This window comes from Vicia villosa, linkage group LG7, assembly GCF_029867415.1.
Source record: "Vicia villosa cultivar HV-30 ecotype Madison, WI linkage group LG7, Vvil1.0, whole genome shotgun sequence".
Classification (NCBI taxonomy): domain Eukaryota; kingdom Viridiplantae; phylum Streptophyta; class Magnoliopsida; order Fabales; family Fabaceae; genus Vicia; species Vicia villosa.
In genome coordinates this window covers 69297787-69317758 of record NC_081186.1, presented here as the reverse complement: position 1 = coordinate 69317758, position 19972 = coordinate 69297787, and the positions used below count along the sequence as shown (strand labels likewise).

The window sequence follows — 19972 nt, the reverse complement described above, 5'->3', positions numbered from 1 at the left end:
GAATATCACAATTTAATCTCAACAACTCCTTTTTAAATCTGATGGTTCTTATTCATTCTCACATTCTCATATAACTTATACATTCTCACTAGATATGCCTATATATATATATATATATATATATATATATATATATATATATATATATATATATATATATATATATATATATATATATATATATATTTTGTGGAAAGTTGTAGGAAAATTGTAGAAAAATATATTTTATGTATTTTGTTGCGGGTTTAGGTTTGGGTAAAAAAACCGAATTCAACGGGTGTGGGTGTTGGTGTTATTTTACCACCCGAACAACATTTGGGTTTGGGTTTGGATTCGGGTGCCGATTTCCGATACCGATTTTAGTGGTGTGAAATTCGTACTGGCCCGACCCGTTGTCATCCCTAATTAAATGCAATGTTTGATTTTATAAAAAAAGTGTACTTTTTGACAAATTTAATTTTAAGTAGGAAAAATTATTCTAAACAAGTTTTGAAAAGATTTACTTATATCTTATTAAAAAACATATTAAAAAGGCATTGTTTTGTTGGTGAAAAATAACAAACATTTAATCAGTCAATTTTTTTAAATATATAATATAATATTGTTGATTATACGGCTAAAGATAGAAATGAAATTATGATGTAAAAAAAAAAATGTCTGCAATTATAGATAGGTTAATTATTACGTGAATATTATTAATAATGTTGGAGAATTTAATATTATATAACTCAAAAAGACTAAAAAAAAATATGCACATGCATATGTGTAAAGCTGTCAAAATGGGCTCAGTCTATCGAACCGACCCATAAGTCTAAGAATTTAGTGTGGGTTGGGTCACAAAATACTTTAAAAAACACGACTTTGTCTTTTTGGGTCAGTCCATCGAATCTATGTTTTTCATGGACTGGGTCAGGCCAAACGGGCTTCGGACTGACCTTTTAAAAAAATAATAAATTTTAAAGGAAAAAATTAAGATATGATATGACTGTATAAATGTATTTTCAAGTGATAAAGAAAAATTAAAGAGGATAAAGATATACTTTCAAGATGATGTGATTAAGGAAATGATTGTGAGATGATGAGAAAATTTGATAAGTATTATTGATAATATTAAATTACTTTGTACTTTTACATGTACGTTTTTGTGGTATATATATATATGAAGAGGAATATATTGACTCCAAGAGTAAGTTATAATAGCTTACTACACATCTTAACCATTAATTTTTTTCAATCTAATGGTTAAAAATAATAAGGAATAGTTTTCTCTTTTCACATTTAATGACTTATTATTTTTAACCATTAGATTGAAAAGAATAAATGGTTAAGATGTGAAGTAAACTATAATAACTTACTCTTGGAGTAAATATAACATTCATATATATATATATATATATATATATATATATATATATATATATATATATATATATATATATATATATAAAACATTACTGCATTTATCCATTACATCCCTTTTTATAAAATTAAAACTATAATATTGAATGATGCGTCGCCAGCACAAGAATTTAGTCAATAAACAGACTGATGATGCTATCTATTCTAGAATAGATAGAGTGATTGCCAATACCAGTTGGTTTCAGCAGCATATTGATACTACATTACAGATTCAACATCCAGCGATTTCTGACCATGCTTTGCTTTGGTTAAGGAGTAAAGATAAGATTCAGACTACCAAAACTTGCTTCAAATTCTAAAACTGTGTGGTGGAGATGGCTGATTATGATACAAAAGTTTAGAAAAGCTGGAATAAACCTATCTCTGGCAGCCCCATGTATGTTGTCTGGGAGAAATTGAAGAGATTGTAGAAAGTTATGAGAATCTTGAATAGACCTGTAAATACTCTGAATCAGGACATCCTCAAGACTAGAGAGGAGTTGGATAATGCTCAACAGGATCTGAATATAAATATGATGGATAGGGATAGGATCCTTAAGGTGCAAAGGATTACTGCAAAATTGCAACTCTTAGTGAATTGGAAGAAAAAGTGCTGAGACAAAAAACAAAAATAGAGTGGCTTAGGTTGGGAGATGGAAATAACTTTTACTTTCATGCCTCTTTAAAGACTAAGCAGAGGGCAAAAGGCATACATATTCTGCATAGAGATGATGGGACTGAGATTACCTCACAAGCAGCAATATAGCAGACTGTGGTGGAGTTTTATGAGGAATTGATGGGCACTGCTGCTGTTAACATTACTCACGTGGATATTACAGCTATGAGAGCTGGTCCCCAACTAACATTTGAGCAAAGAGAAGGTCTTATTCTCCCTGTTAGTGATAAGGAGATTGATACAGCTCTAAAGGGCATAAGTGACTTAAAATCCCCTGGGATAGATGGATTTGGTGCAAAGTTTTTCAAGGCTAGTTGAAAAATTGTTAAACATGATGTATTGAGAGCTATCAGGGATTTCTTTGATAATGGGAGGATATATAAAGCAGCAAATTGCCAATAGTTACATTAATCCCCAAAAGTGAAGAAGCTAGAACTATAAAAGATTATAGACCCATAGCTGGCTGTAGTACTCTTTATAAGATTATTTCAAGGATCCTAACTAGAAGATTGGCCAAGTAATTGGTAGTGTGATTAGCCAGAGCCAAGCAGCATTTATCCCTAATCAGCAAATTCATAACCATATTCTACTCACTTATGAGCTTATAAGGGGCTACTCTAGGAAGGGAGGTACACCTAGATGTATGATGCAACTTGATCTACAAAAAGCTTATGAGATGGTGGATTGGGGGGCTTTAGAAGTTATTATGAAGGAGATTGGTCTGCCACAAAAATTCATTCAATGGATCATGCTAACAGTTAGGACTGTTTCATACAGGTTTAATGTGAATGGGATTTATACTAAAGTGATGCAAGCCAAGAGAGGGATAAGGCAGGGGGATCCTCTATCCCCCTTGCTCTTTGTTATTATGATGGAGTACCTGAACAGGCTTCTATGCAAATTGCAACTGCAACCTTCATTCAAGTATCATAGCAAGTGCAAAGCCCTAGAGCTGACTCACATAGCCTTTGTTGATGATGTATTGATCTTTTCTAAAGGAGATGTTGCTTCCGTTGAATCTGTTTTAAGAGTGTTACATCAGTTTTTTGTTTCCACAGGGTTGGTAGTTAATCCTAGAAAGTGCAAGGTGTACTTTGGTGGGGTGGATACTGATACCAGAACAAGGATAAGAGTGTTGACCACGTTTCAGGAGGGTGAATTACCTTTTAAATACCTGGGGGTCCCAATGACGAGTAAGAGACTGGAAATCCATCAATATATGCCTCTCATTACTAAGATAGTGTCTAGAATTACACACTGGAGCAGTAAACTCTTAAGTTACGCTGGTAGGATTCAATTGGTGAAGAGTGTTTGCTATGCCACGACAAACTACTGGTTACAATGTCTCCCTCTCCCAAAACATATTATAAATCATATTAATGCTATTTGTAGATCGTTTGTCTGGACAGGTGGAGCCATTGTTAAGAGAAAAATTCTTGTAGCTTGGCAAACCGTGTGCAAACCTCGGAAGTTTAGGGGTCTGAATGTGCTAGATTTACAAATCTGCAATGATATAGCCATGCTGAAACTATTGTGGAATCTGAGTGGTAAAAAGGATAATCTTTGGGTTCAGTGGATTAGTAGCTATTATATGAAAGGACGTACGATCTATCAGATGGAGGAGAAAATGGATCATTCTTGGATATTTAAGGCTATTCTAAGACAAAAAGATTCTGTTACAGGTATTCATGATTGGGATCAAATGCAATGCTTCAGAACTAGAAGCATATATAAACAACTGCGATCAATAAAGACAATGGTGCCTTGGTATAGGATCTTATATGGTAATACTGCAAGCCCTAGAGCTCTTTTCATCCCGTGGTTAGCATGTCATGGCAAGTTGGCAACGAGGAGTAGGCTCAAGCGGTTTGGATTTGTGGATTATGATACTTGTTGTTACTGTGATCATGAGGAAACAATTGAGAACTTACTTTTTGAATGTAATGAGAGTATGAGACTAATGCTATATGGCAACAGGTGTTGGAGTGGACTGGTATCTGGCACAGGCCCAAAGCATGGATGAAGAATTGCAGTGGTTGATTCAGAATTGTAAGGGTAAATCCCAAAGATCGGATATTCTTAAACTGGCGATTGCTGAGACTGTGTATGGGGTATGGCACTACAGGAATTGTTCATCGTTTGGTACTGTGATAGATAGCTCTAAGGTTGGGTATAACATTATTGGTAGGATTGTACACCGTGGATGGGGTAAGATGAAGTTGCGAAGTCACTTAGCTACCCTAATGATTTAGATGTTGTTTAGTCCTTTTGGCTAGCTGGACCATTTGGGTCGCGTTGTATTAACTGTTTTTTGATATAATATATCTTCCTATTATTTAAGAAAAAACTATAATATTGAATTACGGGCCGGGCAGGCCCATCGGGTTGCACGAACGTTTGAAAAATGGGCTGGATTCATTTTATATAGTCCATTAAGCAATTAGGCCAAATCGGGCTAACCCATTTAAACATATTGGTCCACCGTGCCGAAGCGGGCTGGACCGGACCAGCCCATTTGACAACTCTACATTTGTGTTAGTCATTTTAGAATTTCTAAATTAAAATAAATTTTTAATCATATTTTTTTTTTTAAATTAAAGATAGATTTTATATAATAATGTATTAAAATAACTTAATAAAATGTATTAAATTGAATACACGCGATTCACAAGTATAAAATATTTAAAATATATATATAATTTTTTTTTAAATAGTTAACAACAAAATTACTCTAATTGTTGTTTTTATAAATCACACATTTTAGTGTTTCAGTAGGGGTGGCAAACGGGCATGCCCGCGCCCGTTTAGCCCGCCCCGCAAAAGCCCGCAAATAAACGGGGCGGGGCGGGGCGGGCATAGTTGAAGATGCGGGCCTAAAACCTAGCCCCGCCCCGCAAAAAAGTGAGGGCGGGGCGGGCAAAGCCCGCGGGCATTGCACCTTTTAAGCCTAAAAACATAAAAATTTATGAAAATGCACATGCCCGCAAAAGCCCGCATTGAAAACGGGGCGGGGCGGGGCGGTCACATTAGAGGGTGAAGGCCTAAAACCTTGGCCCGCCCCGCACTAAAGTGCGGGTAAAACGGACATGCCCAACGGGCCGGGCCCGTTTTGCCACCCCTATGTTTCAGTGATCCCACGTAAAACTAAATATAATTTTTTAATATATATAATAATAAAAGATTTAATTGATACTTACAGTTTTACACTTTTAGTTAATTATAATGTGTATTTGGCTATTTTTTAAAATCATTTTTAAAGTATTTTTTATAAATTAATTAATGTATTAAAAATTAGACCGGTAATCAAATTTGTGAAAATAATATGTCATTGATTCATTGGTTAAACTCACTTGTCAAACAACATGAATAAATTGAATAATTCGATTAAATAAAATAGTCTCTATAAATATATTAAACCGGTGGATCAGAATTAGACAATTTAAAAAAAAAATTATTATACCTACAAATTTTTAAAATATTTTTGTTTCATAAATTTATTCTTTAAATATATTTATCATACATAATATAATAATAAAAAATACAAAGTTCAAATAAATTTTGTAAATAAATTTTAATTATAATATAAACTATATAACAAAATAGATGTCATATCTAATAATTTAATTTTAGTAAAAAAAATTGTTCTAAATAAAGTTTGAACAAAATTTACTTATATTTTATTTTATTTTAAAAATAAATAAAAAGACGTTGTTTTGTCCGAGAAAAAAAGGAAATATTTAATCAATTGATTTTCTAAAACTAACAGTTTATTGATTTTGATTAATTTTTACTGGTTGAATAACTGTACCCACTCCAATAATCAAACCAGATCAATAATTTTTTATTATCGATTCGTTTGGTATGACCAACTTATTCAATTCAATTTTTAAAACATAAATGATTGTGATGTTAGAGATGGTGTAAAATTTTGTACACTCAAATTATATTCAATTAATCTCAAAAAGAAATAGATTAACTTACTTCCTATATGATATTTATTTGCAGTCACAGATTTCCTACACACAGTCATACAATTAAAAGATATGTATTTTAAATTATTAAATAGAATTTACATGTATCTTTAATAAATTGTTGGATTAAAATGAGATTGTACCAATATCATGACGACTTAATTGTGGGAAAACTTGACTGCATAAAATTCATTTTCTTAAATAAATAAAAAAGGACGATTAATTACTACCAATAATTAAGGGTGATACTTTGATTTAAAAAAAAAAAAAAAAAGTGATACTTTGATTTTGGATAAAAAAAATTAATTTTTTTTTTAGTTTTTTACGACAATAAACTTTTTAAATAATTTATTATTCCATTAATATTTTAGTTTTATATTTTTCATTTAAACAAAATCTTTTCTTTAACTATATTTTTAAACAAAATCATTTTTGAATGAGAATAATTTAGTTTTTTGGGTTAAATGGCTTTCATCCCCCTGCAATAGTAGCGAGATTCGGTTTACCCCCTTTTAAAAAAAAAATGGATTACCTCCTGTAATATTTGGGCACCCCCCTAAACGTGTAAAAACCAGGGGGGGAAATCAAAAAAATATATTTTACAGGGGGATAATTTTCCCTCTTAGGGGGCAAAAGACTTACAATTTTAATATTATAGGGGGGTAATGCAATTTTTTTTTTAAAAGGGAGGTAAACCGAATCTCGCTACTATTGCAGGGGGTGAAAGCCATTTAACCCTAATTTTTTTAATCAAACTTTCGTTAATAGAAATTAAAAAGTTACATTAAAAAAAAAAACTAAACCCACCTCATATAAAAAGTCTAAATAAAGGTATATCTAACAAATTCTTTGCAAAATCACCCAGAATTTCAATAGGGATTGAGTCAAAAACTATCTTATAATTGACACTGAGACCTATATTTGCAAAAAAAAAGTCTACGCATGAATTTACTTCTCTATAAATATGTGTAATGATCAAGTTAGATATATTATATGGATGAGTGCTAGAGATTCACCTATTTCTAAGATCCCTTGGGACAAAATCAGGGTTGGATAAAACTTTAACAACTAGAGCACAATTTGTCTCAATCCAAAACTCACACCAACCACGCTCAAGAGCCATACCAATAGTCACAATAACCGTTGAAAATTCTGCAACCAGTGCACAGGCAGATGATAGCTTTTCTGCAAAAGCTAAAAGGAAATTACCTTGCTCATTTATGAAAATACCACCGCAACCACTTGCATTCATTTCTATATTATACGCGCCGTCACAGTTGCATTTTTTCCAACCCAAGGACGGAGGGGACCAGAGAACTTCTTTTATATTCGGCGCTCTCGGAGGACAGATAAACACGCCAAAATCCTTTAAGGTCAGAAACATGGACATGGAAGAAAGATTAATAATGTTATTTCCAACCAATCTAATTTGAGTAGAGATCCAATTGATAGCATTTCTAAAATTTATTTTATGATTGTCATGCTTCAGCTTATTCCTAGCAACCCATATGTGATTGAGGATGAAAATGAGAGAAACTTTCAGAACTGTACTAGCTTGTGTTAAGCTACCTGTATTGTATAAAGAAATTAAGTCTGATATTGATCGAGGGATGGACGAAAAACCAAGCTTTCTTTTGATCCACTGCCAAAGAGAGGTAGCAAAACTACAATGAAAGAACATATGGGAAGTTGTCTCAATGTTAGAGTTACACATGACACACTTCAAAGCCAAGTTAATGTCTCTAGATAGGAACAGGTGATTCGTGGGGATTTTATCGTGAATTAATCTCCACGCCAATATGGATTTATTAGGCGGGATATCACTACTCCAAATAAGGTCTGCCTAAGGAAGTTTAGGGAGAATACCTTAGTTGAAGACATAAACATCTTTGGTAGAAAGATCTCTAGAAATATTATGCTTTCAAACAACAGTGTCATGAATATTAGCTTGCAGAATAGTGTTCATAGGAATCCTGATAACCATAAACAAAAATCACAAATTCCAACAAGGAGAAAAATGCCAATGACCCTTAAAGAAAAATTCAGAGACAATAGAATTACTACTAATACCTAAGACCAAAGGAACTCCAAAGAAGTGAATTGAATTAGAGGATCGCCTGCCCAAGCATCAATAATGTATTGATAAAAATATATGTTTGAATGTTAAAAGAAATAATAAAAATATATAATTTATCGAAGAAATTATATATATATATATATATATATATATATATAGTCTCTTTTTAAAATTTATTATGAGAGAAAAATAATTTAATCGAGTAGTTTAATGGCTGAAAATTTCACCTCTTAAAAGAGAATAAGTAAAATGTCGCAAGTTCGAACTTACGTCTCTGCAGTCGGATATCCTTGGTAACCAATCAAATTGGTTTAAGGGATATTCCAGTTAAATAAAAAATCACGATACAAGGTTAGTATCTACTATTAGAACTTTTGTATCATTAAATCAATTTAATTGATAATTACATAGAGACATCATATAAATAAATGAATAAGTGATTTTGAATCTGCGTATTTCATTTATTTTAAAAGTGAAATATCTACCACTATACTACTTTGAAAAAATTGGGTATAATCTCACATGAGTTTGCTTTATTTTATTTTATTGGCGGCTACTACTATACAAAACTGCTAAAACATCATTTTGACAACTATGATGTTGTTTTAGAAACTTAATAGACCTATCTTATTTATGGTAAAAGTGTGATAAAGCACATGGATATGAACGGATGCGCAATAATCACTATAAGCATCTTAATCTAATATGTACAAGTACACTGCTTTTTAATCAAAACTCAAATACAAGCTATAAAAAGAAATATGTACTATTTTTGCACTAATACGTATAGTTAATAACTTGCAATATTACAATGATAAATAATGCAAAGTGGTAAACTGCTAAACTAAGATATGAACATGAAATGATGTCGTGCAATATTTGTTAACAACTTTTGAGTCTCGTTTTTATAATTAATGCTTTAACCAACTATCTTAAAAGTTTTGGTAGAATGAGAGCATTATTAAAAGTGATGTAGCATATATAGAAAAATCAAAGCATTTTTATAAAAACAAAACGCTTTTGATTGGTTTAAAAATGAGAGCACTTTTGAAGAAAAATGCTCTAGTTGATTTTTTAGTTTATCATGTTTATATTTAAATAAAAATAATTGTTAAACATTCAAATTTTAGTTAATCTTTTTTAAATAATGCTTCAGAGTATTCTAAACATATTGAAAAAATTATTTAAAAATTTAAAAATTAAAAGATAAATAAACAGTTTTTTGAAATTTTACAAAATAAAATAGATTAAAACTGAAAACATAAAATTCTATAAAAACCAAAATATGTTGTTTTTCTAATAAAAATTAAAAATTAAAATTTAACATTTTTATAATGTAAAAACATATTTAACCAATTAAAAAAGATAAATTCTTTGGTACCTATGAGTTTTAGTTGAGTATTGGTACTTTTAGTATAAATTGATTTTATTTTATTTTTTAAAGATAAAATAAAACAAAAAAATGTTGTGATATTAAATACTATTATTTAATTGGATAAAAGTACCGTACTCAACTAATCTCAAAGATACCGGAGTGTTCACCTTAAAAAAATACTCCCTCTGGTCCCATTTATAAGAAAAGATTCTCTTTTTAGATACATTGAATAAATAATGTATCTGGACAACATACTGTCTAGATACATTATTTATTCAATGTATCTAAAAAGAGAATATTTTCTTATAAATGAGACCAGAGGGAGTAACATTCTCCAAACATCATTTTCCAATTGAAAAATGAGGTTAAAATAACATTCTCCAAACATCAACATCATTTTCCAATTGAAAAATGGGGTTGTTACAGAATAGAATCCAAAGAATTTCAGACACGTGGCAAGATCAAATTTCTCATTTTTAGCTTTATTTGGGTGAAAAATCACTAGTTATCTTATCTTAGATGTGTGAACGTAAGAGCAAGTGGTATTAAAATATTCCTTTTTATTTACTAAAATTGAAATATAATTAAAAGGCAGTTTAGCTATACCATGTCCGCTTTTTATAATTATAATTAATTATCAACTATGGTAGAATCCATACAACTGACTAACAGAAAGTTGTTATGGTGTAGAGAAGAAGAGAATGAATGATAGTGGTGAAGTTTGTTATTCATTCAATGTGATAGAATAATACAAGATAGTGTTATATATACATAGATGAAGTAAGCCAGCGGTATATTGCCACCTGTGTATGTAATCTAAACTAATTACATAAAAGGAAGAAATTAATCAAATACTACAATACTACAATATACTCCAATATGCCCCCTCAAGTTGGACTGTGCAAACTGCAGAGGCCTAACTTGGACATGATAGAGGAGAAAGCTGGATAGTGTAGAGGCTTGGTAAAGGCATCTGCCAGCTGAGCTGTAGTAGAAATAGAAAGCAAGTGAATGAGGTTGGATTTTATCTTCTCTCTTACCACATGACAATCCAATTCAATATGTTTGCTCCTTTCATGAAAAGCCGGGTTATGAGCTAGGTAAATAGCAGACTTGCTATCACAATACACAGAAGCAGGTTGAGGAAAAATAATATTGAGATCTTTAAACAAGTAGTGCAACCACTGGACTTCACTAGTGAGAGAGGCTAAAGCTCTATATTCAGCCTCAGTGGAGGATCTAGATACTGTGTTTTGTGTCTTGGACTTCCAGCAAATGAGAGAGGAACCAAGAATCACACAGAAACCTGTGACAGATCTTCTAGTAGTAGGGCATCTGGCCCAGTCAGAATCAGCAAAAGCAAACAATTTTAAAGGGCTAGAGGCTGAGAACATGATACCTTTAGCAGGGCAAGTCTTGAGAAACTTCAACGCCCTAGTTGCAGCCTGATAGGGAGACTCAAGAGGATTGGCAAAAAATTGACTCAAATGCTGAACAGCAAATGAAATATCAGGGCGTGTGTTAGTCAAGTAAAGTAATCTCCCAATCAGCCTTCTAAACAAGGTTGTGTCTGCCAGAGGAGTCCCATCAGTAGGGGACAATTTAAGATTAGGATCAATAGGAGTAGAGGATGGTTTACAAGCAAGAAAACCTGTGTCCTCGAGCAACTCAAGAGTGTATTTCCTCTGATTCATGAAGATGCCTGTAGAAGATCTGGAAATTTCAAATCCCAAGAAAAACCTGAGGGTGCCTAAATCTTTGATTCTGAATTGCTGATCCAAAGTAAGTTTGACTTGATGAATCTCAGTTAGAGAACTACCAGCAATAACTATGTCATCTACATAAACAAGGATAGCAGTGAAACAGTCTTTTTGAGATTTTACATACAAGGATTGATCAGCTTGGGATTGGGAATAGCCTAAAGATATAAGGAAACAGGAGAGTTTAGAGTACCACTGCCTGCTAGCCTGTTTAAGATCATACAGGGATTTTTGTAGCTTGCATACCTTAGATGGAGAAGCAGAGGAAATGCCAGGAGGTAGAGTCATATATGCCTCTTCATGAAGATCACCATGAAGAAATGCATTGTTGACATCCAACTGTTCAATGTGCCATCCCTTAATTGCAGCAACAGATAAGAGGACTCTAACAGTTGTAATCTTGGCTACAGGTGAAAAAGTGTCAAAAAAATTAATACCCCCCATTTGTGTGTAACCTTTTGCTACTAGCCTAGCCTTATATCTCTCAATAGAGCCATCAGCCTTGTATTTCACCTTATACACCCATCTACATCAAATGGGAACCTTTCCTGCAGGAAGATCAACCACACTCCATGTATTGTTTTCTTCAAGAGCAAGTATTTCAGCAGCCATAGCCTGTTTCCAACAATCCAGTTTGATAGCTTGGTTATAGGTTTTGGGTTCAACATTGGAAGAGACAGAGAGGCAAAAGTGTTTGTAAGCAGGAGAACAATGTTCATAAGTGAGGAAAGAAGAAAGAGGATAAAGGACCTTAGGGGATGAGGGAGATGTAGTGGAATAACAATGATAGTCCTTTAAGTATTGGGGAGGTTGAGAAGCTCTAGAAGATTGTCTAGTGGGAACAATAGGATGCTCTACAGATTGAGAGGAAATTTGTTGAGTAGGAACAGGTAGAGAGGTAGAGGTAGGCTGAGTATTAGCAGAAGGAACATAACTGAGGGAGATAACAGGCTGGATAAGAGGAGAGCTAAGAGACTGGTTAATAGGAGAGCTAGGAGACTGTGTCACTGACTCAGACTGGATAATAGGAGGAGGAGAGAGAGTCATGTCACTGTCACTAGAGGAATTGGAAATAGGAGAAAGAGTCATATCAGTTGTACTCTGCTGCTGATTAGGAAAGAGGTTGGTTGTACCAGCAGTAGGAGAGATGTCATCCAAGTTTTGGAGACTTTGAGAAGTGACAACAGGATCAGAGGAGGGAGCTAGATGTTTCTTAAAAGGAAAAGTTGTTTCATAAAAAATGGCATTTCTTAAAATGAAGATGTCATGTGTGTCTAGGTCATAAAGGATGAAACCCTTTGTACCTTCCTTGTAGCCAAGGAACGCATCTTTTCTAGCTCTAGGTTTGAACTTTGTCCTATGAGCTTGAAGAGAGGTAGCATAAGACAGACAACCAAAGACTTTTAGGTGGATCATGGATGGAGGTTGGTTGAATAGAAGTTCATAAGGACACTTATTGTGTAGAAGAGGACTAGGGAGTCTATTAATAATATGAATAGCCTGCTGTATGCAAAATGTCCAAAGGTTTAAAGACACATTAGAATGAAAAAAATTGATCTGGCTGTGTTAAGAATATGCTGATGCTTTCTCTCTACTACCCCATTTTGTTGAGGGGTTTCAACACAAGTTCTTTGATGGAGGATGCCATTTGACTGGAGGAAATCAGATAAGGCAATGAATTCTATGCCATTATCTGATCTTAAACACTTAAGGGTGGTGTGGAATTGATTTTCTATAAAGGCAATAAAATTGATAAGGGATTGTTTTGTTTGATCTTTGGTTTTCAAAAAAATAACCCAAGTGTGTCTTGTGTAATCATCCACAAGAGTTAGAAAATATTTATGGCCAAGAATAGAAATGGTGGAAAAAGGACCCCATAGGTCAGCATGTAAGATATTAAAAGGAATCAAAGACTGATATGTACTATTAGGAAATGTAAGCCTTCTTTGTTTAGCAAAGTGACAAGAGTCACAAGGTACATTATCAGTATTGCATGTAATGAAAGGAAAGAACTTAGAAATAGTATGTAAACCTATCTTGGAAATGTATCCTAACCTAAGATGCCACATATTACAATTGTTTAGGGAAGTGAAATTACAAGAGGTATTAACAGAGGTATCACAAGACTTATTAGAAGAGGAAATACAAGTTGATGTGTCAAGAATATAGAGCCCCCTGTGCAAATTAGCTATACCAATCACAGTCTTGGAGTGACTCTGCACAATCTGACAAGTATTAGCATTGAATTGAACCGAGCAATGGTTGTGACTAACAAGTTTAGCAACAGAAATTAGGTTAACATGAAAAGTAGGAACACAGAGGACATTGTATAGAGTGAGGGATGAGGAAATCACAACGGTGCCAGAGATAGATGCTATAACTTGTGTGCCATCAAGGAGACTAACAGGAATGGGAACAATGGTATGATGAGTAGTAAAAGAAGATAAATCAAAAGTAAAGTGATCAGTGGCTCCAGTGTCAAGGATCCAGAGATGAGAATGCTTACCATTAACATTGGTTGAATGAGAATTCATAACCAATGGAGTGGTGGAAACAGAGTTGGCTGTGGAGGTAGGTTTGGATTGTTGGAGCAGGTAAAGCCAAATGAAGGTGTGCTTGAACCCTGAGGAGAGGCATCAGATGCATTATTGGCACTAGCTTGAGATGACGAATTCCCTTGAGACTTAGCCTTGTTTCTATAACCAGGGGGATATCCATGCTTGATGAAGCATGTAACAACTGTGTGATTAGTGCGGCCATAGTGTGTACAAACAAGATTTCCCCCTCTTACAGCACTAGAACCTTGATTCCTACCACGAGAAGGATGTGTACCCAGTTTGGCAGCATAGTTGCCCTCATGTGATTGAACCTGTAGTGCAGAAACAGTCTCAGACGAACCTGCAGAAGGAATAACACTAGCTACCACACTATCCATCTCACGTTCTTGCTGAATCACAAGGGAGAAAGCCTTATCAATGTTAGGTAATGGATTCATCATCATAATCTGAGATTTAGAATGGGCAAATTTCTCTGTAAGGCCCTTGAGAAATCTAATAACGTAATCTTGTTCCCTATACATCTTAATGGAAATAATAGCACCACACAAGCAAGGTATGGCACAAGAACAGAACGGAATCGGTCGATAATTCTCTAACTCATCCCACATTACTTTCATCTGAGTAAAATAGTTAGAGACATCGAGATTACCTTGACGAAACATGTATAAATCCTCTTGAATGTCAGAGATGCGGAAGATGTCGCTGTGAGAAAACCTAGTCTGCAAGTTCTTCCAAGCACTGGATGCATTCTCAATCCACATAATCGATTTGGCAATAGATTTGGAAGTTGAGCGTTGTATCCAAGCAAGAACCATGTTATTGCACCAAATCCATGGAGCATACATAGGATCCGAGACTGGTGGCTTGACAAGGGTTCCATCGATGAATCTTTCCTTGTTCTTGGAGATGAGTGCAATGTGCATCGAACGCTCCCAAGTATGGTAGTTTTTATCGGTGAGAGGTGGAGTAACAAGAATGAGTGCCGGATTCTCGTTGGGATGAAGATAAAACAGATTTGCAGAGTTTGTGGTGAAATCGGCGTAGCTCTGTGTCGCCATTGAAGAGAGCACAATCGGAAGAGGAAGCGATCAAGAAGGAAAAAGAAAACAAGAGAGGATCGCAGCAAAAAAATCAATGGCTACCAGAGCTAATGTAGCTCTGATACCATATCAACTATGGTAGAATCCATACAGCTGAATAACAGAAAGTTGTTATGGTGTAGAGAAGAAGAGAATGAACGATAGTGGTGAAGTTTGTTATTCATTCAATGTGATAGAATAATACAAGATAGTGTTATATATACATAGATGAAGTAAGCCAGTGGTATATTGCCACATGTGTAAGTAATCTAAACTAATTACATAAAAGGAAGAAATTAATCAAATACTACAATACTACAATATACTCCAATATTAATTTATTCATATATTAAAAAAATATATATGGTAGTCATTTAACTCATTTTAGAATTACTTAATTAAAATAATATTTTATTTATTTTTTTAAAATTTAAACATATATTTTATGAATTTAATTGATATATATTAAAAGTGTAAAACAGTTTTACACCATGGTGTACCATAACAATCAAATTTTTATAATTATTTAACTTTTGTCTTAATCAACTACCTAATCAACTACCTAACTAAGAATATAACATGCCTATTAACACCCTTAATTACCCTTTTGTGGATTTTAATTTTGCACTAAGATATGCCCATTTTGGTAACTTGCTAAATCAAAGTTCACTTACACCAATCATATTTCACCATTAGTCCAAGTGGCACCCTTTCTTCATTTTTCCTATTGGTTCTTTCCATACACCAAATTAACCATTGTGTAATAATATTATTTGAAATTTGGCCTGACCCGATAGACATTACCATGCACACTTTCAATATACGATTTCATTCCTATTTCCATCTCATTCTCACTTTTACATTCATTCTGCTTCCTCCCTTCTCTCTCCACACAAAGCCTGCGACTGATTATTCGAGCTCCTCTGGGTTCCACTGGTAACACAAAAACGTTTCTCCCTTCTCTCTTCTTCATCATGTTTTCTTTTCATTTTGATTTTTATAACAACTCATGTTTCTTCATGTTGCGATTCTTGGGTTTTTCGTCTTTCTGTTTTTCATTTTTATTGCGATTTGGGGGTTCTTCACGCCATTTTAGGGTTCTTCATGGGTTATTCGTTGATGTTTCGAATCTGGTTATATTGAGTTTCTTCATGAGATTTGGTTATTCGTTGATGATTTTAATCTGTAATGTTGTAAAGTTATGGTTTTTAGAGTGATATCTTTAGTGATTTTGATAAAGTTTCATAAAGTTCTGATTTTTTATATAGTTGTGAAGTTGTGATTTTTATACTGATTTAAATATTTACTTTTCATGGATACTGATTTTGTAAAGCACATTTATGAAGATGTTTATAAAGATTCATAAACTTGTCATTTTTATAAAGTAGTTATTTGGAAAAAGTTGTGATTATCATCTGTAAAGTTGTGATTTTTATAGTGATATCTTTAGTGATTTTGATAAAGTTTCATAAAGCTGTGACTTTTATAAAGTTGTGAAGTTGTGATTTTTATACTGATTTTAATATTTACTTTTCAGAGATACTAATTTTTAAAGCACATTTATACATATGATTGAACCAGAGCTTGCATTTGCTGATCTAAATGATGACATAGCTTGTGCAAATGCCCATCTCCAATGTATTGTATTTGAACCGAGGTGCCTATCTCTCTGCATCACAATTTTCACTCATAAGGACTTGCAATCATGTATTGTTGGTTCCCCATTGTACAATCATTATGAAAATTTATTTATAAACTCATTTGTACATGCTATTGTTCTATTTGCAGGTCCAGCATCTGATTGCAGCACTCAATGAAATTCTTGTTAATGATACAGTGGATGAGGCTGGTTTGTGAAGAAGAAACTCACTTATCAGTCATTGGAGCTTTTTGACTTTTTACCTCAAGCAATCCAAGAACAATTGTTGCTTGAAAGAGATCCACATGGAAATGTTCAGGTACCTAAAATTGCATAGCACTATATTTTGTGCTTATTTGTCTCCTTTATGCAATCTGAATCAGTATCATTGTTAACGTTGGTATGTTCAAATTTAGGTTGCCAAAATTGAAACAGAGAAAATGGTTATTGAAATGGCTGAAACTGAGTTGGGAAAGAGAAAGCAAGAAGGAAAGTATACAGGAGAATTCAAAGGCCAGACTCACTTTTTTGGGTAATTTATCTAATTTAATATTATTCCATGTTGTAAATTGTATTAAACATTTATATGATTTAAACAGAGATTATAAATACCTAACTTTTTATAACACCATTAACTTGTATTAAATTTTCTTCTGCTCTCATGCATGGTATGTATGTTCTTTGCCCGTTTAACTTCATTTGTTAGAACTTGCAGTTACCCGGATTTGTTTAAAATGTGCAGTTATGAAGGTAGATGTGGGTTGCCAACAAATTTTGATGCTAATTATTGCTATGCTCTTGGTTATGGTGCTGGAGCCCTCTTTCATAGTGGCAAGTGTAACACCCCACTTTCCCATATCGAAAATAACGAATTATAAATACATAAATAATCAGAGTAATGCGAGTAGGATGTCACATCTTCTAAACAATTCACTAAAACATCATTTTATTTTATTGTTCCTCATTAAAATAGAATATTCAATACTGCAGCGGAATTTAAAACAGCTTATCAATTTTCATGGCACCACGGCCTCAACAATTAAATCATATCCACTAAACAGGTGGTCCAACAGTAATGTCAAAATCAAGATACGTAACAATTTAACATTTCACTGAAAAGAAAACAAAGCACGGCGTATCCCAACATTCCCGTGTTACGTATCAGAGCGACTCCTAAGACTCGATCAGGTAACACTCGACAATCCAAGCACTACTCTGGTACTTGGTTATCTGTACTCCCGAAGAAGCACAGACACAACAACAGAAAAGGGGTGAGAATTACATTCAATAAATACACGGTGAAATATCACATGGTTAAGGAGTAGTATCTACACCACGCACAAACACAATCATAAACAGATTCTCACTCCATCAATTACACCACAACATCGTTACACAACATTTACAGTCAATCAGATGAATGAAAATGCAACTATCAACTCTACATGCATGTGGTACCAACAGAGCATAAGCCCTCAACAGATGCCATTATATTAGAGGCAATAACAAGGCATAAGCCTTCAACAATGCCAATACAGGCCAACAACAGAGCATAAGCCCTCAACGACATATGTATGCAATATGGACATCCAATCAACACAATTCAACAACACAAGGCTTCAGCCTTCAACTCGTTGCCATTTAGGCTATCAACCAGCTCAACAACATGCAACTATAATTTTATTATTTTGTAGTTACATTCACAACAGTCAACACAAACTTAACATAATATTTTATGTCCAAAGCATAACTCTTACAGTCTCTCTATGTTTACCTAAGTCTTACAGTTTAAGTAACTCAGAAAGGTATTTATTTCACTCAAGGATCAGGAGAAAATCACAAAAATGGAAAATTCTGCACACTAGCGTAACCATACGCGTATCATACGCGTTTTACCAGAATCAGAATTGCACTAAAAACTCTTCCATACGCGTATCACATTCTCATACGCGTATGATCTCTCTCTCATACGCATACCATACGCATTCCACCAGTTGGTTGTACTATGTTGGGACAGGGCTGCGTATCATACGCGTATAGCCCCCTGGGTGTGTCCCTCATACGCGTATGGCCTCAACCCATACGCGTATCATACGCAAATTGACAGGAAAATTGTCTTTCCAAGTCTGCATTCGCACCAGTCCGTTCTCACTCGTTTTCATCACTTCCCGTCTGCGATTTCAGGTCTAAAACATCATAATTTCACAAATTAACTCACACCTTTCATCTAGATTCACTAACCTATTATACTACATCAGTTTTAACATGACCACTCAATTCCTACTCATCAAATTGGACAGTTTCACATTCAGTTTCAGTTCCTCTTATGAGCACAACAACAACTCAACCAACACCCAACACCACATCATAATTCATCAATCCAAACAGAATTTCGTCCACAATTATACAATACTCATTAGTCATGAAGAACATCATACAAATCAAATCAATTCACACATCAAAGAAGGAATCAGACATATAAATTATGAATCCTAAAGAGGGAAAGGAACCCTCACTACCCTCTCATGTTGTTATCACCATTTAAAGAACCCATTCTCCCCCCTTACCTTAGAATTGAGCTTTGATCCTTCAACAATGGTGGAGTTCTTCTACCTCTTGCCCTAGCCTTTTTCTCTGTTTTCACGTTCCTCTAAATTTTGCCAAAAAGAAACTATTCCTTCTAATTTTTCTTTATTTTCATTAATATCTCATTAATCCTTAATTTGCTAATGGGCTTACTACACACCCTCCCACTTACTAATCGCTACTTGGCCCAAATAACTAATTAATCATTTTACTATTTACTAATTAATTATTAAACTAATATAATAAAAATTAAATATCAGTTTAAGGCACCAAATACACCCAACAATTACGTAATAAATAAATATCGAAAATTGGGGCGTTACAACTCTCCCCCACTTACGATATTTTCATCCTCGAAAATCTTACCTCGTTCAAACAACTCGGGACAGGAGTCCCGCATCTTGCTCTCCATTTCCCACGTCATGCTTTCTCCGGTAGTCCCCGTCCATACTACTTTCACCAACGGGATATCTTTACCTCTAAGGGACTTTATCTCACGATCCGTGATCCGAATCGGCATCGTCTCTACTGTAAGATTCTCTCTCACTTGCACATCATCCATGTGAATCACGTGAGATAGGTCCGGGACATACTTCCGAAGTTGCGACACATGAAACACATCATGCAGATTTGAAAGGTTAGGCGGCAACGCCACCCTATAAGCGACAGTACCAACCCTCTCTGAAATCTGATAAGGGCCGATAAATCGTGGAGTCAGCTTCTTTGACTTCAGGGCACGACCAACACCAGTCACAGGCGTGACTCTTAGAAACACATGGTCACCTGATTCAAATTCTAACTCCTTCCTTCGCTTATCATGATAACTTTTCTGTCTACTCTGTGAAGCCTTCAT

At 34.2% G+C, this 19972-nt stretch overlaps 1 protein-coding gene across 1 annotated transcript; it reads right to left on the bottom strand.

The window, feature by feature from the left end:
• Positions 1–17974: 17974 nt before the first annotated feature.
• Positions 17975–19972, bottom strand: LOC131619276 (uncharacterized). Its single transcript, XM_058890389.1, has 2 exons — positions 19486–19972; positions 17975–18051 (listed from the first exon to the last, which is right to left on the bottom strand). The coding sequence occupies exons 1-2, from the start codon at positions 19970–19972 to the stop codon at positions 17975–17977; spliced, it is 564 nt and encodes a 187-aa protein (XP_058746372.1).